Source organism: Thamnophis sirtalis, unplaced genomic scaffold, assembly GCF_051295495.1.
Source record: "Thamnophis sirtalis isolate CommonGarterSnake01/CBP01778 unplaced genomic scaffold, rThaSir2_p1.2 scaffold_7, whole genome shotgun sequence".
NCBI classification, from domain to species: domain Eukaryota; kingdom Metazoa; phylum Chordata; class Lepidosauria; order Squamata; family Natricidae; genus Thamnophis; species Thamnophis sirtalis.
In genome coordinates, this window is record NW_028261387.1 from 60,860,638 (window position 1) to 60,881,760 (window position 21,123).

Below are 21,123 nucleotides of genomic sequence, written 5' to 3' on the forward strand. Positions count from 1 at the left end.
ATAATCCAGTGAATTCAGCAAAAAATACAAGAGTCTGTATTCTGTATAATCACTTGACTGTTTAAAAAATCTGCATGTGGAGGAGACATCGACAAGCCTCTTGGTTATGGTCCCTTAAGGAGATTGGGAAACTCAAAGCTCATCCAGAGTCATTTTTGTGATGGGTTAACTAATTTAACTATGACAGTGCTAAAAAAAAATGTCCGTATTTCTTTGGTGTAAAGTTAACTATCCTGAAAAAAAAAAAATTCCTTGAAGGGAGAATCTGTAAGAATTTAGGAGACAAATGCAGTAACTCCTTTTTGCTAAATAAATTTTCCTCATTACATTTTTGTCTTTGGTGCCAACTTTTCAAAGCAGTCAGAATTTAAAGACAGAATCCAAGCCACTTCTCTGTAATATTTTGCAAGGGTGAAAGATCATATATTGGCAGTCAAGGGAATGAAAATGATGCTGCTGTTTTTATTCAATTAATAATACATCCGGCTCGAGCTAAAACCTAAGCCACAGGTTTGTAAGCAATAACAAATACATGCATGCCACATTTTTATCACCAAACCAGACCAATGCTTGGAAGATTGTAGAAACCAAATTAAGTTGCAATTGTTTCTCACTTTTGAAGTAAAATAGTTATCCTACAGTTATTATTTTCCTGACAGCAACAAATAAAGGAAATGGCAGTGCTCATCAATGTAATGTACAACTAGTAGCTTGCTTCATATGCAGCATATTCTCTTAGGTGGATTGGGGAGTAGATCAAGTGTGGGGATCCTGCAGTAATAGAAGAAGAAGCATCACCAAAAAAGAATATTTCACATGCATAGTAATAATGCTCCACGTTGGACTACAGAGACACATCAATTACTCTTAAATCAGAATGAACAAATATAAGCATATGCACACTATGAATACCAAGAGTAAATTAAGTTACTGATCATTAACAAGAGAAAACATATTCAAGCAGTGGTAATAGAGAAGCCTTCTTAAGATGACTACTGTCTATGAAAACATATTTAATGTTTTTGAACTTCAAAAATGCAATCCACAATCTAGAATGAAATCCTACATTCACTAATTGTTTAAAGCTGCCTTCTCTAACCCAGTCACTTCCAAACTTGAGAAAGCTGCACTCCCAACTTATCTGTAGTGTTTCAGCTTGAAAATGTTAGTTTGAAGTGCTGATTATAGACACAGATTTTAAGGCATATCTTAAACCCTCCTGAGACATTGTGCAGTCTGGAAAGGATGAATTTGTGCATGCACTGGGTTGAAGAGTAGAGAGAAAGGGTTGCACACTGAACAAGATGTCCTCTTTGAGTGGGAAGGGTTCTTCCCAGAAAACTTTATGTGAATAAGCATACATGCACATTTCTAAATACAAATTACTTTACTGAACACATACATTTAACAACCTGATTGCTGGCAAGATGAACCTTCTACAAGGTTCTAAGGTTTTTCAAATTTACTTTCATTCCCACAATCAATTGAATGAGGTAGTATAGGAACAAACATATGGAAGACACCAGATTCAGACCGTCTGAATGAAAACAAAACCTGCATCAAACTCACTTCTGACACTTCTTCATTGTGCAGGGGCTTAGTATAGGCATCAGGTTTATGGATGAAGTGCTTAACTACCACTGAAAAGACTTTTAAAAGTAAAACAGCTCCAAATACTGAGAGCAAAACGATGAGGATAATCTGCATGAACAGAGAAGCGAAATATCATCAAACATACTGAATAAAAGAATATGTTTTAAGCAAGGCGTCAACATCTATATTGGAAAAATGGAAATCAGCACTGTTAGAAAGAGAAGATCATAATGAAGAAAATGACAGCTTTCCTAGCAGAGTTAAACAATCCAAAACAAGAACATAAGATGAGTCCCCCAGTGCATGTACTTGCTTCTCTAGAGAAGTTAACTCTCATGCAACAATATATTTGGTTTTAACTACAAGATCTACATGAGAAATACCACAGTAGACACTCTTGCCTCAATGCCATAGTGCATATCTTCTTGTGACTATATTTTCAGAGTCGTTTTAGTTTCCTTGACAGCTGGAATCAGTCAAAATTCCTAGTTCTATACATTGAGGAAAGAAGACAGAGAAAGCTGGTGTAAGAGATAGTCTGATATATTACCTTAGTGGCAGGGTTATTTCTTTCCACAAACTTGCAATCACATAGCAAGCAATATGCCTCGGCTTCATGTCTTGGTACTAGCATCGGCTCCATTGTATATAGGCAATTACTGCAATTGTGAGAAACCAGAAGCAGCAATAAGTATAAAAAATCCATCCCTTGGAAGTCCACCTGTTCCAGAGGGTATTGAGTTTAATGTAACATTTGGGAGGACATATTGACTATCTATGGATGGTCATATATTGGTTTAATAAGCCAAGATACATAAGAACCCTTTATCCAAGCATTCACCTTTATTTTCTCCACTCATTACTTCAATTAAATGTATTTGATCAAATCTGGAAAATTTTGATTAACTGGTTCATATCAAATTACAGTCAACCCATGATCTCAAATTGACTTAAGAGCCTAATGTGCTCCAAATTATAACTGGTTTCTAAGTTTAAATGAAACAGAAAACATAGTTAATTGAAAAATTCTACATTTAATTGCTCTGTATAGTGAATAAAAGGAGAAACTCTATCCATTTTCAAAATTCTTGGCTTATTTGGACTGTTTAATTTTAGGCCAATATCTATAGAGTAAGAATATTTGATTCAGTCAGTTTTCATATAAAAATATTTCTGAACCTATTTTTTTCAATATGACTTAATAATTCTTACATAACAACTTTAAAAGCATTCCCAGAACTGCAGAATTTCATCTTCCAGCAGCTAACATAGCTATCAAAGACACTGGCATTCAGCTGTTGGTTCCTACCTAAAACATTATGACTTCCATCAAAGCTTTGAAAATGTCGTTAGGGAGACAACAGGAAGTAATTAGAGAAGTAATTCTAGAATATTTCTAGAAATCTAGAATATTTCTCTTCACATTCTTTCACGATTGGAGTAGCCTATAAATCCAATAAATGAAAAATAAAATAAGATCTCAAATGTGAATCTAATAGCTCTTGGAAAAACTCTAATTTTGGAACTATTATTCCCTTGATCAATGATGACCATACATAAATAGATAAAATGCACATGGTGAAAGTATCCAATGTAAACAGACAGAAAGTGTGAGTCTTTAGTTCATTTCACTGAACTGACTTCCTATACTGAAGAACAGTTTTAAAATCAGCTTTTTAAAACAATCACATCTTGAGAAATTCTATGATATTTGAAATTTGTCTCACCAGTCATCCTGAAATTCTTTTTTCCAGAAAGTCATTGCACTTAAATTCTGATATGGTGGGCAGAAACAGTAGCAGCCATTGGGCATAAATTGCTATAGAAGAAAAATAAGATAAGCAGTGTGTGACCAATTGTTTTGCCCCATTTCAAAGTAAAGTAATTAACAACATTCTCCTCAATCACCTCATACCCTGCTGGAGAACCTTAAGGTCTACTTGATCTACATCTTGGCTATTGCAGCTCCAAGTTTTACTTTAATAACATATAAAATTGAATATTAGTTGCCGAGGATGATGACTGGCATATAATGGAATTAAAACCTATGGGAGACTAAATAAAATAAAATAAAATAAAATAGAATCCTTTTTGTGAATGATTAAACACTTAAGAGAGAATAAGACAAGAACATGTGCATCAAATCTCCTTAATTGTTTAATATACCGTATTTTTTGGAGTATGAGACACACCTTTTTTCCTCAAAAAAGAGGCTGAAAATCTGGGTGCGTCTTATACACCAAATACAGCATTTTTTGCCTCCTGAAGCCCCGCCCCTTCACCAAAAGGGCAGTACATACCCTTATGGAGGCTTTCAGAGAGTTCCTGGGGGCTGGGGAGGGCAGAAATGAGCAAAAAAGGGGCCATTTTTTGCCCCCCCACCCCCGCAGCACTCTATAAGCCTCCACAAGGCTATGCATGCAATTCTTTTGATAAAAAACAGGCCCATTTTTGTGAAAAACGGGGCATTTTCTGTTCGTTTTTGCCCCCCCCCCCAGGAGCGCTCTGCAAGGCGCCCCCCCCCAGGCTATTCATGCTTTTTTAAAAATGGGCCTTTTTGGGGAGGTTTGCACAGTGCAAAAACTATTTTTTTCTTTTGGAAAGCTCTTCTCTTTGAAGAGAATTACATTGATCAAGTGTGTGCCAGCAGAAACACCTACCTATACTGTATTTCTCTCTCTCCATTTCTCTCTCTATCCCTCTACCTACCTACCTACCCACTCTCTCTCTCTCCCTACCTACTGCATTTCTTTATCTCTCTATTTCTCTCTCTATCCCTCTGCCTACCAACCTACCTACTCTCTCTCACTATCTATCTACTCTATTTCTCTCTATCTCTTTCTATTTCTCTCTATATCTATCCCTCTACCTACCAACCAACCTGCACACACTTTCTCTCCCTCCCTACCTGCCTACTGTATTTCTCTCTCTATTTCTCTCTCCCTCCCTTTTTCTACCTACCTACCTAACTACTCTCTGGAACAAAGGACGGCTTGCACAAATAGAAATATATGAAGAAGTATAAACTAATTTTAGCTATGACTCCTTTCCCCTTTTTTAACCTTATGCTTTAAATTTTTTTCGCTTGCCGTTTCTTATTTTTTCCCCTACTCTATATAACACTGTTGCCCAAAAAAGGAATAGCATAATGGGCATTTCTACATATCTGTTATAACTGAAGTGCACATAGTAGCAGAAGTCTAAATGCTATTGCTATCAACAAATTGTATTAAAAATAAACCATGATTTAGTAAATGCTTGAACTGAGCTATGTTGGCCTGGCTTCCTATAATACTATGATGACATAGGTAAACATGACCATTACATTTATCCAAAAGCAAATAATAAACATTAACATAATCAGTTTTTCTCCCTATTTTCTTCCCTCACCTTGGTCTCAAATGATGGTATTAGAATGCACAAAAAAATGGCTGCAAGTGACATTGATTTCATGATTTCTCAACTGTATAAATGAACATTACCTGGAGGGTGGAAGGAAAACAACAGAAATAAGACAATTCTTTATAACATTATAGACATTTAGATATCACAACTCAATTGCTAAAATGTGACAAGCTGGTTTCCTCAATAGAAACATATATCAAAAGCCAAGAACTTGCAGTATGTGTGGAAGAGAAAACAAAACCAGTCTTTTCCAATTCCTTTGGCAGAGGAAACAATTTAATTTAAAAACAATCTAGAGTTAGATTTTAAATATAGAAAATATAATATTACATATTATTATCTTACCAGATATTACACCTTGTGCTATTCTGCAACTAGATTACATTTTTTGGGTTGTCTGCAAAAGATGTGCAGTGGCTTTCAGATACAGGAAATAATTTAATAACATTAAGAAAAAAATCAATATACAGGAAAGATCACAATTTTATTATTTCAAATTTCATGTACTTTTAATTAAAATGGAGGCCACATTGTAACTTATTTTCCCATGTTTACAAAACGCTTCAACTACACTGATTAAAATGCATCTTAATCTTATGTCTTTAATAGCAGTATGAACTATGCAAGAATGAAATTATAATTATAGGAAACAAAATATTCCTACCTTGTCCTTCAAGGTAGCTGCTTTTATTTGTAGAACCAAACTTAATTAGTGATCACTCTTAATTAAAAAGCAAGCTCAAGATCCCTGCAGCTGTCTATCTGAATGCAAATAAAATAAAAAGAGCTATTAATGAGATTAACTCATCATTTACTAAGAAATGTTTGTGTAAAAATGAGCCCCCTCCAAGTTCCATTTTATGGAAACATTGAAAACAAAAGTATTCTTAGCAAGATACTGGATCTTACATATGCTATCTACCATATCTATCTTAGATGCTCTTCACTTTTACATATATTTTGGAAAGTTTCAGCTTTTTGGCCGCAAACCATCAAACAGGTGGACATAGAAAAGTCAGTCAAGTCACATCAAAAAGACCACAAAACTCTCCCGTCACCTGCAAGAAATGTGAATTGAATATTTCAACTATTATACCACTTCAAGCATGGGTTCTTTGCCTGTTCTATTCATGAAGCTTTATTTCATCACTTTATTGGGACTGCTCTGCAACCTTGCAATGCTCTTTAGGGCTTTAGATGGTTTCCAAGCATGTTTAAAAACAACTGACAGTTTTGTGACATTTCAGGTTGTTTGTAGTTTATACTCTGGGCATCCAGGACAAACATCCATAGATTTATAAGGAAACTTTCTTGGGACCCAAGAAACTCTGCTGGGATAGCCTGTATATTATTCCATGAATCTTTGGTTTAAGTAGATAATATTAATTGCATTCTAATGTTTACTTATACGCAACAAGCCAGAAAATTGGAAATTAATCATGTAATAACCACACAACATAAGCTGCAAAAGCTTTCCTGAACCTTACACTGAGTTATTGATTTGGAAATGACATCACCTTCAGCCAAAACTTGAATCTATTTTTGAGGTCAAGCTTGGACTGAAGAGGAGAGATGGGTCTGTGTAGAGACTGAAGAGATACACATCTACTCATCATTTCCGAGAGAAACTGGGTGACCATGTGATGGGATTGCAATACCCATGAACAGATCTCCCCTCAAACCCCATCTCTTGCCATTCTTGTGATTTTAACCCCCGCCCATCCTAAAGCATGTACTGTAAAGAAAGACCACGTATTCCTTGTGAGTTCTGCCTGATACATTTTTCTTAAGCATCTGCAGTGGTGGCACAGTGGTTAGAGTACAGTACTGCGGACTAATTCTGCTGCCTGACTAGAGCCTGCAACTTGGCAGTTCAAATCTGACCAGGCTCAAGGTTGACTCAGTCTTCTATGGTTACGAGATGGGTAAAATGAGGACCCAAATTGTTGGGGGAAAGATGCTGACTCTGTAAATTGCTTGGAAAGGGCTGTAAAGCTGTATATAAGTCCAAGTACTATTGCTAAATTTTACACTTTTTCCCCTTTCCGCTGTAAAGTACTCCAAATTTAAAGGGAAGGAAGATGAAGAGGAGACATTTCCCCCTGCTCAGGGAGAAAAATTATTTAAAAAGTAAAAAACATTGAAGTATTTAAAAAGTATAAAGTATAAATAGAGGGGAAAGAGACAGGAAGCTCACTTGCACAATGGCCAGCTTTCCCAGATTTCCCAACTTTGATGGCCAACTACTTTCCCCCTCCTCTTCTGCAACGGACTTAATTTTTCTTCATTATGCAGAACTTGGGTGTTTTTTTTTTAATGTAAATGAAAAGGTGAAGAGATTGTATACACGTTATGATAATAAAAAAACCACCGCTAATTAAATAAGGGTGCCTTTTACTGCAATTCCTGAAGGAACGGCAGGAGTTTATAGTTGCTAGCTGATCAGCTTCTCCTGGCGCTTTAAATTCCCTTTCAAAGTATACAATTTTTCAGGACACGAACCACCAGAGAAACACGCAGATCAACGGGCGGAGATCGTATTCTTCCAGGTTTCGCTACACCCACAATACAACAGGTTGCTATGGAAACTGCTCCCCGTTTTCTCCCAACCCACATCGGGGTTTTTATGCTATTGGCGACGGAACAAGAGGCTTACCCAACAGTGTCGGCTCCTAGAAACGGCCTGGTCCGCCTTTCGCTGTGATTTTTCTGGTGATGTCACTATAGTAGACGTTGCTAGAAATCAACCAAAGCCGCTGCCCCGATTTAAGGGAGTATTAATCATTTTAGAACGGTTACTTAAATTTTAAACGTTCAGTGAAACCGCTGCGCTCTTTGGATTCCGGGTTGGACGACAGAACATTTAAAGCAGGAGAGGTGAAAAGGCCGCGTAGCCTTTTGTCCTGCTCTAGCAGTGGGTTGGACTAGAAGACCTCCAAGGTCCCTTCCCGCCCTGTTATTCTGATTTTATTCTGATATTCTGCTCCTGCCGTGATATCCAATTTTTCCGGGTGCTGGCTTAATGCGCGATGCCTTGTCACATATTTGGAAAGCTGCAAGAATACTGAAACAATCCGTGAATGCAATAATTTCAGTGCTAGGTTCTTATTCCTTGTGAAGATTTCCTTGGAATTTGGGATAGTTTTAATACTCCTTACCAAGGGGTATTATTATGTTCGCTGCTCTTGAGTTACTTATAAAAGTAATAAAGATAGTATTTTTTTAAAAAAAAAATCTAATAAATACCTTCCAATATTGAATTTGACGCTCACCAATATAATTTCAATCCATTGGTTCTGATCCTAATCGCCAGAGTCCAGCTCAGGTGTGGAAGCCAGCTGGGTGATTTTAGGTCAATCACTTTTTTCCCAGCCCAATGCACCTCACAAGACTGTTGTGCGGAAAACAGCGTGAGGAAGGAGTATTGGATTTGTTCACTGCCTCCAGTTACTTATAAAAATTGTAAAGGCAGGATTTAAAAAAAAAACATTGTCCAAGTAATAGTGTGGTAGGAGGAGAAGCTAAACTGGAGAAAGTGGAAGCGCTTAAGAAAGAGGCTGTGAAGGAAGAAATCAAATGCCATGGTCTTGGATCTGCAGAATAAGGTCTCCTCATCCTCCTGAACTGCCAAAGCCCAGGACATGGAGTAGGCACCAGTCAAGGCTCTACGGTCTTCCAGAGGTGACATTCAGGGAAGCCAAGATGATAATTTGTCCATTAAAAGAGTTTGTCTTAAACCATTATCAAAAACTGAAGGGTCCTTTATTTGCCATTATGTTCTTCATACATCTGGGGATCTAGTTTTAGGAATCATCACCATCTTAGCTCAGAGGAATAACAACATGCCAGTGACACAATTGCTCTTTAAAATGCAGTCCTTCCTGGAGCTGTCAGTAAAAATGCTTGCAAAATAAAGGTGGTCCTCAATTTATGACTTATATGAGCCTGCCCATTATGGCCCTAAGTTGTGATGGTCATAAAAGTAAATTATCATGTGACCTGCCCAATTTAGGTATCTTGTTTTGCAGCAGTCATTAAGAGAATGCCTAGGAGAGGTGGTTCTAAAAGCCCCTCTACTCATTTAAATAAAAATCTCTTATGCTAAGTAGCTCAGCATAAACAATTGTTTCATCATTTGTTCCTGAAAAATCATCCTGAGAGTAATGTCCTGGTGGATTATTTTTGTGTTGGACCTGTTAAAAATAGTCAACTATGATTGATGAAAAAAAAAATTATGTGGCTGAGGTAGATTCAAGTGAAAGGGATCCTGTTGATCCAGTAAAACTTTAAGGACACCCATGCACTTTTGCTGAATAATCCCAACTTTACCAAGGACTTCCTTTAATAAGACTATGGGGAGACTAAAGGGAAGAAATAGAAAAGGGTACCAATATTTATATTTTGGAGGAATTCACATATAGTTTTAATATGTTTGTATACTGATTTAGAATAATGTACTGTTATATTTTTGTATGCCATTCTTGTTGGGGGTGGGGTTAAGTTTCATACTCTGCTTCAAGTGGTCACACAAGACTAGCTTTGTATAGGTTGGGATTGTTGGGACCAAATTACTCAAATGCTTTATAAATTAAAACACAAATGTACCATAAATTAACACCTATTTTTGGTTCATCCACTCCTACAAAATGTTTAGGGAAGAAGGTTTAAAGGTTTATTAAAATTTGTATGCCGCCCACTCCCATCGGGACTCTGGGTGGCTCACAGCAAGACAGAAACAGTTTAAATTTAAAAATAGAAAAATACAATATTAAAAATTCACATCATCCATTACATCTAAGTGGGGGCTGGATATCCATCAACAGCCCCAGGCCTGCCGGAACAACCAGATCTTAACGGCTTTATGGAAGGCCGGGAGAGTGGTAAGGGTCTGGATCTCTGCGGGTAGATTGTTCCACAGGGCCGGCGCAGCAACAGAGAAGGCCCTCTCTGCAGGGAAGTATGGGACGGGAGGGTGCATACTAAGTTGAGGCCCAACATGAGTTGCTATCTTACACAGATTTGGATAGAAGATGCATGTATATTGTTTTCTTGGAAACAAATTCTATAACTGAAAAGTTAACACTTGTTTTTAAATTGCATTAAATCTATGAGAAGTTAACTATGCTCTCCAAGTTTCTTGTATCTCAAGATAGCATGAAATGATGCTATTGATTTTTAATATTCATGCACTGAGGTGGTTCTAGGAAATGAGGTTGTCCTCAGAGTTCCTTTCAGGTCTCCTAACTGTAGTTAATACTGACCTAGGATATGTATCTTTCGTTGGCATCCCCATGAGTAATTTTTTAGCTAGCTTAAAATCACTTTAGGCATACAACATACATTTAGAAGTGCCAGTTTAAAAGAAATAAATTGGGAGAAAAGAAAGAAGTTTTTAAAAAGTAGCTTCTGTTCCTTTTCCAATATTATCATTAGACATTAATTTCTCTCCTTTAGAATAGGATGTAAAGTGTTGTAGAACACATTATTTGTTCACATTATAACTTATTATTATATTAATTTTAGAGCTCTTGTTTTATCACATTTAATTTCTAACGTATTAGAACACTGTTATTCAGTCTACATTTTTGTTGCTGATTTCTTTTTCTACATCATGTCGAATATTTGAATGAAAAATGGCTTAGAAATGTTTTTGGTAAATAAAGTCAAATCCCTTGCCACATACTTCTGTGTAACCAATGGATAACAAGAATTTTTTTTGCAGATCTGTGCTTAGTAACCAGCTGCTGAGAAATATAATACATAGACATAATTGGTTTATAAAATATAGATGATTATAGAAACAACAAAGAGATACAGAAAACTTTATGACTTGCAATATTTACTGGATTTCAACAGCCCCCACATATGGTATGGCTAGCATTTATTTTATGAATTTAGACTCTGTTTTTATGCATTCTCTGAGCCCTTGAGTGATTGGCATTTCTTTCTGAAAAAAAGTTATTGAATCATGCCTGACATCTGTGATATTGTACATACTTTCTTTAATGAACAGATGCTGCATAGTAACAAAGACTGATTCCAACTGCCAGAGATATTTTAAGAGATAAAGTAGATCATTTAATACATAAATATTTTTGCATGCAGAAAAAATACTGTCCAAACTTGAAGATATCTTGGTAGTGTCTTTTGCATTTGAGCAACCATTACAACATTACATTTCACCATTACATAGTGTTAATAATACTTCCCCTTAATTGGTGGCATAAATCTGGCTGCTATAAGTACCATAAAAAACAAATTTAATACAATGTCCCATACATCTGGGCAAGTGGTTGGTCGATGTATTGTAAAATTACAAAAAAATAATTATGGCCAGGTAGGCCAAGGGGGAAAAAATCCAAATGCATGCAGGAAATTTTCCATTAAGTCAAGTTAAATTTTATTTTTCATTTTGCATGTCACTCTGAACTGATATTAAAATCTAAGGCTATGTTTCTATAAATGTCCTTTGAATAGTAGAATCCAGTTCTACATACTGGGATAAACTGCCACATGTAGAAGGGCAATTTCCTTTGCACTAAATAATCCAGTTTCCTTCCTGTGCAGATAATTTTTGAAGCAAAGTATTTGCAATATTTAACATGTGCAAAGCATTCTTTGTTTGCATATGAAATTCTATGAACAGTAATGGCTTCATCTGTTCAATGTACTGTGAAAATTGAGATTTAACCTAGGCAGCAATTAAGCTGTCTCCAAATCAAAGAAATACAAGAATCTGTATAGTCTCTTGATTGTTTAAAAATCTTCATGTGAAAGAGGCGCCCACAAGCTTCTTGGTTTGGTCCCTTTAGGAGACTGGGAAGCACAGAACTCATCCAGATCATTCTTGTGATGGGTTAACCACAACTTACCATTAGCTATGATAGTGCTAAAAAAAATCTGTCCAAATTTCTTTGGTGTAAAGTTAACTATCCTGAAAGAAATCCTTGAAGGAAGAATCTAAGAATTTATGAGCCAAATACAGTAACTCCTTTTTGCTAAGTTAATTTCCCTTATTGCATTTCTATCTTTAGTGCCAACTTTTCAAACTAGCATGTTACACATAGATCCAAGCCACTTCTCTGTAGGTATTTTGCAACAGTGAAGAATCATATAGCGGCATACAGTCAATGGAATGAAAAGGATATTGCTTTTCTCATTCCATTAATAATACATCCAACTTGAGCTGAAAGCCAAGCCACAGGTTAGTAAGCAATAACGAAGAAATGCATGCCACATTTTTATCACCAAACCAGGTGCTTGGCAGATTAGAGAACCCAAAGTTGCAATTGTTTCTCACTTTTGAAGTCAAATAGTTATCCTAGAGTTATTTTTTCCTGACAGCAACAAATAAAGCAAGCGGCAGCCCTCATAGATGGAACGTACAGCCAGCAGCTTGCTTCAAATGCAGCCTATTCTCTTGGGTGGACTGAGGAGGAGGACAACAAGCAAACCCAATCAGGAACAGCGGGTGCAAGATATTTCAACTACAGATTTGGGGTCTGTATTGGCAAACAAAGTTTTGCCTAGCTAACCAGCAGCTGCAGGTCACACTAAAACAAAAGGTCTAGCTTAGCATCTTGTGCCGATCAAACACAGTCTTCCGCTGTTCCTGCACTTGACGCTTCCACCTTTCCTGGGCTCCTTCCACTCTCTCCAGCACTGTATTGGTTCTGGCACTGGCTGAGGGACGTATGGCTGTCAAGGAACAGGGATCCTGCAGTAACAGAAGAAGAAACATCTCAGAGAAAAAGCATTTCAGATGCGCAGTAGTAATGCTCCACCTTGGGCTACAAAGACAAATCAAAATATTTTTAAAAACAGAATGTACAGGTATGTTATATTCAGGCACACTGTGAAAATAGCAAGGTTAATTGCTCATCATTAACAACAGGAAATATCCCAAGGCAGCGATATTACTGCAGTATGCTTCAGATTATTAAGAATGGTTAGTTACCTTCTATGAAAACAAACACAAAGGAGTTATAGTGAAATGTCTGGATAACATTCTATCTACCAAAAATATAAATTTCCATAATCAATACAATCATGTTATATTGCACTGCAGCCATATTCTTTAAAACAAAAGCAGGAGATATTTCTGAAATATAATTCCCAGGTCTCTTTCTTGATCATAATGAGCTGTAGTTCAGAAAACTGTTCTGAAACAAACAGCCTTATTAGACACTGCTTCAGCATTCTAATTCAAATGAATGAATGACATACAAAATAAAATCCTTTGGTTTTGTACTATGGCTTAATGTGAATTGTGTTGTCTCAGGAAACATAGTTAAAATATTTTCTTCAAAACAAAATGTGCTTGTATTTAATGTGCATGGACTTTAAAGATGTAAGCCACAATCTAAAATGAGATCCTAGAAAGAAATCCAATTCGTTTATGTCACTAATTGTTTAAAGTTGCCTTTTCTAACCAGGTCACCTCCAGACTTCAGAAAACTGCAGTCTCAACTTATCTGCAGTGTTTCAGCTTGGAAATGTTAGTTCTGAGTGCTGATTATAGAAACAGATTTTGAGGCATATCTTGAACCCTCTTCAGGCATTCTGCTGTCTGGAAAAGATGAAGATGTGTGTGCATTGGGGAGAAGGGTATCTAGAGAGAAAGGGCTGTATACTGAACAAGGTACGCTCTGTGTCTGGGAAGACTTCCATCACTGTGCATATAGAAAACATTATGTGAATAAGTGAATAAGCATACATGGAGGTTTCTACATACCAATCACTTTGCTCTGTAAAGTGATTCTTATGTAGAAATCTCCACTGCTGAACACATAGATTTAAAAGTCTGATTACTGCCAAGCCTTCCAGAATCTGAAGCTTTCCAAAATTATTAGCTTTTAATTCCCACAATCTACTAAGTGAGGGATTGTGGGAAGCAACATGCAAAGCATAGCAGATTCAGGTAATCCAAATGGGGGGGGGGAAATCTGTTTAAAGAGCATAAAACTCACCTCTGATTCTTCTTCATTGTGCAGGGGCTGAGTATAGGCATCAGGTTTGCGGATAAAAGGGTCAACTACCATTAAAAAGACCATGTAGAGTAGAAGAGCTCCAATCACTGAGAGATAAATGATGATGATAATCTGCATGAACACAAAATGTCATCAAAGATCCTGGATAAAAGAACATATTTTAAGCAAAGCATCAACATCTATATTGTAATAGAGGAAATCAGCAAAAAAATTACCAGTGCTTAGAAAGATCAAAATATGGTCAAAGATACCAGATTGGATTTTCCCCAATCTGATGCTTTTTCAATCTGCTGGAAGCATATGCAGTTATGCAGATTCAAAATTCTGCATTGTTGAAGACATCAGATTTAAGAAAGGATGAATAAAATAATACCTTTCCCAGCAAAGTTGAACAGTCCAAAACTAAACATTTATATACAGTACATAACTAAAACATGACTAAAATTATTTCTTTGATCTCTTAAGGAAAAATCTAAGATATGGTTCTTAAATGCAGCTTTCACTACAAAGTAATATGTATAAGAGAAACACTAACCAGAAATACCGATATAGACCCTCTTGCCTCAATCTCACAATCCTAATTTTTTTGTGAGTATATTTTCAGATTCCTTTTAGTTTCCTTGACGGTTGTCAACAGCCAAATTCTTAGTTCTATACAGTGACAACAGAAGACAGAAAAAGCTGGTATTTTACCTTGATGGTCGTGGTACTTCGTTCTTCATACTTGCACTCACACAACAGGCAATATGCCTCCACATCATGTCCTGGCACTGGCATAGGGTCCACCACATGCAGGCAGTTACTGTAGTTGTGAGAAACAAGAAGCAACAACAGGCATCAAAAACCTTTTATCATATGGAAGTTCACCTGTTTTCAAGGATACATAGTTTAATGTAACATTTAGCTGGATAATTTTGAGACTGTTATTACATCACTGTTAATTCCCTTGGCAGATATGCAAATAGATAAAATTTACATGATGAAAGTATCCAATTGATCAGACTGAAAGCATGAGACTACTTCATTTCACTGTCTTCCTATACTGAAGAGCAGTTTTCAAACCAGCTTTTTAGAACAATCACATCTTGCAAACATTCTTTGAGCTTTGAAAATCTCTTTTGAAATTTGTCTCACCAATCTTTCTGTGATACATTGTTCTTGTAAATCTGTCCTGTTATATTCCGATATGGTGGGCAGACACACTTGCAGCGGATGTCTTCAAATGTCTATAGAAGAAAAATAGGACATAACTTGAATATGTGTGACCAATAGTTTCCCCTCATTGCAAAGTAAAGTAGTTAACGATACTCTTTCCAGTCATGTCATATTGTGCTGGAGAATCTGTGATCCTTCATATTTTGGTTGTTATATCAGTTTTACTTCAGTAACATTTAATTATTTAATAAAATTTGTATGGCTGTCCACTCACTCTGGGCAAGCTTACAAAAAATAAAAATCCAATATACAAAAAAATAAAAAATAATACTCTCCCCCTGCAACAACAATCAATCAAATAAGCCACTTGATGAACTCCCAGACACTTTGGAAAAACCAGAACTTCAGGGCCTTGCAAAAGAATATCAATGTGGAGGCCACTCTAATCTCCACAGGGCTGTTCTAAAAAGAGGAAAGGCCCTTCTGGGCCCCACCAGATGTACCTCCATAGGAGAGGGGACCCACATTTCCTGACTCCCAGCTCTGGTAGGTCAGAGAGATGTAACCGAGAAGAGACGGTCCTTCTGATAACCTAACTCCAAGCCATGTGGGGGTTTATAAGGTGACAACCAGTATCTTGAATTGTATCCAGAAGCAGATTGGTAGTACAGGAGAGATGACACCTGTACACATCTACACAAAACAACATGGTCCACTGCATTTTGAAAAGAATCTGGAGCTTCCAGATTCTTTTCAAAACCAGCTCCTTGTACAGAGTATTACAATAGTCAAGATAGGAGGTTACTAGGGTGTGATTAACTGCAAGGAGGGATCATTGGTCCAAGAAAGAGCATAACTGATGCACAAGCCATAGCTGCACAAAGGCCCTCCTGGCCATGACTGCTACCTGCTCCTTCAGCAGGAATTGTGAGTCCAGAAGAACCTCCACATTACACACTGGATCTATCTTGTGGCAGTGCTACCCCTTCCAAGACCAGAGACAGAAATTCTCCATGGACCAAAGAACCCCAAACCCAGTCTCATTTGATATTTCAAGGAATCAGTTTCAGCCCATTGCTCCCCATCCGGCATATAAAATTGGACGTTAATCGCTGAGGGAAATAATCTTGGTATATAATGGAATTAAAACCTGTGTGAGAATAAATAGAATGTTTAGTGAATGATTAAACACTGAACAGGGAATAAGATAAGGATAGAGATCTCCTTGTATGACATCTCCTTGATTAATGTATTTGTGAAATAAATAGATAAGGAAAGTTTGTAGTATCATTAGATATGTGATAAATGGGGCCATGAACATAGATGTACATTTGTATTTAATAATATTGTGTTGTTGGCTGATAAGACTATATGATACAATGAAGAGCATGGATCTGAAAGTATAGATGAATGCTGAGATAATTGTGTTTATCAAAAAAAAAATAGAGTGAAAGATTGCAGACTATATTCAGATATAAAAAAATAGAGCAAGTAAATGAATTCAGGTTTGTGTGTAGAAATTAATCCATAAACAATTTTTTTATTTAATTATAAACTAATTTTTGTCTCTATTTTCCTCCCTCACCTTGCTGGTCTCAAATGATGGTATTAGGATACACCAAAAAATGGCTGCAAGTGACACCGAGTTCATGATTTCTCAGATGTGTAAATGAACATTACCTGGAGGATGGAGAGAAAACAACAGAAATAAGCCATTTTTTAAAATAACATTATAGACATTTAGATATCACAACTCATCTGATAAAATGTGACAAGCTGGTTACCACAGCATATGTGTAATTTTGACAATACCTCCTCCTTTTAGGGCCTGAAAACCTGAAGCAATAAAATTGTGTATCAAATGCCAATAGTTCCCAACAAATTTGGAGGTTGCACAAGAACTTGTAGCGTATGTAGAAGAGAAGAGAAAATCAGCCCTTTCCTATTCATTGGACAATTTCAATAGAATCAGTTTTGCATTAATTTTAAATATAGCTCATTACATATTACCATTTTATCATATGTTACACCTTGTGCTTTTCTGCAAGTAGATTAGATTTTCTACAATTCAGTTTCAGTTCAGACTACATAAGAAATAATCTAATAACAGTAAAAAATATAAAAACAGGAAAGATGAATTCATTTGAATCATATTTTCACACTTTAAAATTTCATATCCTTTTAAGTAACCTGGAGGCCACAGTTTAACTGATTTCCCATGTTCACGAAAGAACAAAGCTTTTCAGCTGCATTGGCTACATCTTTATCTTATCACTTTAACAGTAGAGTAATGAAAATTACAATAGCAGAAAAGAAATATGCATTTATTTTTCCAAAAATGGTAGATGTCGAAGTTAATCAGTGGTCAGTCTTGATAAAAGTTGAGATCCCAACAGCTATTTCTCAAAATGTAAATAAAAAATAAAAGAGCAATTAAGTTAGATTAGATCATCTTTTACTAAGAAAGTTGTGTAAACATGAACTTTTTCCAAGTTCCATTTTACTGAAACATTGAAAAGCAAAAACATTCTTAGTAAGATACTTACTAAGATCTTACATATGCATATCTACCACATACATAAATATCTATCACATTTACACACATTTTGGAAAGTTTCAGCTTTTAGGCAGAAATCAATCAAACATTTGAACACAAGAAAAGCCAGTTGAGTCATATAAAAGAAATCATAAAACTGTGTCATCTGCAAAGAATGTGAACTGAATGCTTCAGTCTTAGACCACACCAAGGGTGGGTTCATTCTCGGTTCTGTTTGTGTAGCTTTATTTATTCACAATATTGGGGCTGCTTGGCTCCTCCCCAATGCTCTTGGGGTTTTAGATGATTTCCCAGCATATGTTTAAAAACAGAGTGTTTGGTGACATCTCAAATTGCTCTCAGTTTATACTTTGGGGGATCCATAACAAACATCAATAGATTTATCAGGAAACTCTCTTGAAAGCGAAGAAAGCCTGCTGGGGCAGATTGTACTTATGTAAGATATGTCCAAGTTATTCCTGGATGCCTGAGAAGCTGAAGAGAGACCCAAAGGAATCATAATGAGTTTGATGAAGCTTCTGAAGCATATCTAATACATACATACTTAATATGTTATCCTTCACAGTATCTGGATAAGATTTTGCATAAATGTAAAGATTTCAGAATAATCTTCCCCTTCTTATGCAGTGCCTGGTCTAGACTTCTTCATAAGACAGAATGATGATGGATAGTGCCATGTTTCCTTCCAGCATGCAGCGCCATAACAATTGAATAATGTCACCTGGAATAAAGGCTGTATATAATGAACCCCACTTCTTATGCAATCTGTAGACTCTTTTTTGACTACCAGTGCAATCTTCCAATTATCAAACCCACCGCTATGGGAAATGTCTGGCAGAACTCAGAAGTCTCCAGCTATATTCTTTCTAGCGCTATGAGGTCTAACCAAGCCATTCTGACATCACGGCTAGCTATCCAAGCCATTTTGACATCATTCTATTCTGTGACAGTCCAGAGAATGCTTTGAAATTTGTACCCAATTTAGTTGGATAAATATGAAAGCCAAAGTTCTACTCTCACACTGAAATTACCCAATCTGGAAAAAGCATAAATGAGGAATGGCACATATTGATTTTTTGTTTAAATGTATGCCAATTTCTACATGTTCAAGAAGTGACCAAATTAGAAATTAATCGTGTAAGTAGTCCTCATTTTAGAACTACAATTGAGTGCAAAATTTTCATTGCTAAGCGAGGCATATGTTAAATGATTTTTGTTCCATTTTACCACCTTTTTGCCACAGTTGTTAAAGCAGATCACTACAGTTAAATGACTTATGCAGTCATTAAGCAAATCTGGTTTCCTCCTTTTGTCTTTGTTGTTGGAATCTGGCTGGGAAGGTTACAAATGATGATCACATAACTTGGGAACAGTGCAATTATCATACATGCAAGTGGCTAAGCACCTAAATTTGGATCATGACTGTGACTGTAACCTTATGAAAACCAGTAATAATTCATATTTTCAATGCTATTGTAACTTTGAAACTGATACTAAACAAATGGTTGTAAATCGAGGACTATGTATAACCACACAACCTGAGCTGGAAAAACTTTCCTGAATCTCAGATGCAGTTATTGATTTGGAAATGACACTATCTGCAACTAGTTTGAATCTATATTTTAAGTCAAGCTCAGAGTAAAGAGTGATGGGGTCTATGCAGGGACTGAAGAGATACACACCCACTCCAATCATTTCTTAGAGATGCCTTGAGAAACTGGGTGAACATGTGATGGGAAAGGAGTCTCCTCACATCCCATCTCTCCCCACTCCTATGATTTCTACACACTCTCCCCATCCCAAAGCATGTCCTGTAAAGAAAGACTGTATTCCTTGTGTGTTCTGCCTGATTCTCTTATTCCTGGAGTACTTCATTAAAACCCCAAAGGTGCTTTTTCAAAAGGCAACTGGACTTTCTTTCTTTTTCCCTGAAGATGTTTCCCTTCTCATCCAAGAAGCTTCTTCAGTTCTGAAGTTTCTTGGATAAGAAGGGAAACATATTCAAAGGAAATCCAGTTGCCTTTTAAAAAAGCACCTCTGGGGCAACCATGACCTGGATGACTTAAAATCTCCACATACATTCTTCACTAAAGCATTTTTCTTAAGCATTTGCTAAAGTTTACACTCTTCTTCCTCTTTGTGGTGTAGATTACTTGAAAGTTAAAGGGAAGGAAGATGATGATGAGGCTTTTTCCACTACTCAGGGGGGGGGGGGGTTATAGAGGGGAAAGAGCTAGGAAGCTCTCTTGCACAATGGCCAGATTTCTCAGAATGTTTAACTTTGATGGCCAACATCTCCCATAAAATGTTCATGTGATACATCTGCGACTTAATTTTTCTTCATTACGCAGAATTTGGATTTTTTATATATAAATGAAAAGGTGAAGATTGTATATACACGTCATGATGAAAAACATGCCCAATTAAATAAGGGTGTCTTTTGCTGCAACTCCTGAAGGAACGGCAACCGTTCATAGTTACTAGCTTCCTACCTGCTGATCAGCTTCTCCTGGCGCTTTAAATTCCCTTTCAGAGCATACCATTTTCCAGGGACACGAACCACCAGAAAAACACGCAGATCAACGGGCAGAGGTCGGATTCTTCCAAGCTTCGCTACACCCACAGTACCACAAGCTAAGGAAAGTGCTCCCCGTTTTCTCTCAACCCACATCGGGGTTTTTATGCTATTGGCGACGGAACAAGAGACTCACCTAGCAGCGCAGGCTCCTAGAAACCGTCGGGTCCGCCTTTCGCTGTGATTTTCTGCGACATCACCATAGTAGACGGTGCTAGGAACCAACCAAATCCGCTGCCGCGATTTAAGGGACCATTAATGATTTTCAAGCCTTCTAGTAACAAGAAAAAAAGTCATATGACTGCGCTCTGTGGATTCCAGGGTTGACTGCAAAATATTAAAATAGGAGAGGCGAAAAGGCTGCGTAGCTGTTCCTCAGGATGTGGGGTTAAAGAAGCGATGTCGTTTTACCGATTTAATCTGTTACGCGAGTCACGGGAGCCCTGTACGTTTGCTCCAACGATTTGGAGAACAACTTCAGTGCTATCTTTTCATTGCCTGTAAAGAGGTGCTTTCGGGTTGTTTTGCATGCATCCTTGCCTTGCTACCTTTGAGCACCATCACAACAGCAAAAGGAGACGTTCTTAGCAGTGCCAATGAATATCTTTTAAATTGATATTGTTTTATTTGTTTCCTAGTATAATTCGATTGCTTATTAGTAACCCATGACTATCACTAAGTGTTGTATCTTATGATTCTTGACGAATGCATTCTATTTTATTTTTCTTTATATACACTGATAGCATATGCACCAAAGACAAATTCCTTGTGTGTCCAATCACACTTGGCCAATAAAGAATTATATTCTATTCTAAAATGTTTTTCCCACTATAAGCCGTTTCTGTGAG

At 36.8% G+C, this 21,123-nt stretch overlaps 2 protein-coding genes across 11 annotated transcripts; both read right to left on the reverse strand.

Annotated features, from left to right (window-relative positions):
- Nucleotides 1–442: 442 nt before the first annotated feature.
- LOC106539193 (proton-transporting V-type ATPase complex assembly regulator TMEM9) lies at nucleotides 443–7,789 on the reverse strand. 9 transcript variants are annotated; one of them, XM_014053914.2, is made up of 8 exons: nucleotides 7,655–7,789; nucleotides 5,663–5,760; nucleotides 5,344–5,395; nucleotides 4,984–5,075; nucleotides 3,321–3,412; nucleotides 2,144–2,252; nucleotides 1,570–1,701; nucleotides 443–771 (listed from the first exon to the last, which is right to left on the reverse strand). In XM_014053914.2, the coding sequence occupies exons 4-8, from the start codon at nucleotides 5,044–5,046 to the stop codon at nucleotides 757–759; spliced, it is 411 nt and encodes a 136-aa protein (XP_013909389.2). In that variant the 5' UTR covers nucleotides 5,047–5,075; nucleotides 5,344–5,395; nucleotides 5,663–5,760; nucleotides 7,655–7,789; the 3' UTR covers nucleotides 443–756. The 9 variants fall into 9 exon arrangements, with proteins under 9 accessions (XP_013909389.2, XP_013909390.2, XP_087576313.1 ...); XM_014053915.2 differs by having other exon boundaries at nucleotides 5,344–5,415; XM_087720187.1 differs by lacking the exon at nucleotides 7,655–7,789 and adding an exon at nucleotides 7,196–7,213.
- Nucleotides 7,790–10,983: 3,194 nt separating this feature from the next.
- TMEM9 (transmembrane protein 9) lies at nucleotides 10,984–20,537 on the reverse strand. Of its 2 annotated transcripts, none has more exons than XM_014053925.2 (6): nucleotides 20,412–20,537; nucleotides 16,729–16,823; nucleotides 15,123–15,214; nucleotides 14,682–14,790; nucleotides 13,968–14,099; nucleotides 10,984–12,715 (listed from the first exon to the last, which is right to left on the reverse strand). In XM_014053925.2, the coding sequence occupies exons 2-6, from the start codon at nucleotides 16,792–16,794 to the stop codon at nucleotides 12,566–12,568; spliced, it is 549 nt and encodes a 182-aa protein (XP_013909400.1). In that variant the 5' UTR covers nucleotides 16,795–16,823; nucleotides 20,412–20,537; the 3' UTR covers nucleotides 10,984–12,565. The 2 variants fall into 2 exon arrangements, with proteins under 2 accessions (XP_013909400.1, XP_013909401.1); XM_014053926.2 differs by lacking the exon at nucleotides 20,412–20,537 and adding an exon at nucleotides 20,193–20,402.
- Nucleotides 20,538–21,123: the final 586 nt, after the last annotated feature.

What these genes read in the sequence shown, in the direction of transcription:
- TMEM9 (XM_014053925.2), bottom strand. Translation starts at nt 16,794, where the DNA reads ATGAACTCGGTGTCACTTGCAGCCATTTTTTGGTGTATCCTAATACCA. An exon ending in CATCATTTGAGACCAGCAAG is followed by an intron (nt 15,215 to 16,728) that starts GTGAGGGAGGAA and finishes TTTCTTCTATAG; the next exon opens with ACATTTGAAGACATCCGCTG. An exon ending in ACAATGAAGAAGAATCAGAG is followed by an intron (nt 12,716 to 13,967) that starts GTGAGTTTTATG and finishes CTGTTACTGCAG; the next exon opens with GATCCCTGTTCCTTGACAGC.
- LOC106539193 (XM_014053922.2), bottom strand. Translation starts at nt 5,046, where the DNA reads ATGAAATCAATGTCACTTGCAGCCATTTTTTTGTGCATTCTAATACCA. An exon ending in TACCATCATTTGAGACCAAG is followed by an intron (nt 3,413 to 4,983) that starts GTGAGGGAAGAA and finishes TTTCTTCTATAG; the next exon opens with CAATTTATGCCCAATGGCTG. An exon ending in GAAATAACCCTGCCACTAAG is followed by an intron (nt 1,702 to 2,143) that starts GTAATATATCAG and finishes CTGTTCATGCAG; the next exon opens with ATTATCCTCATCGTTTTGCT.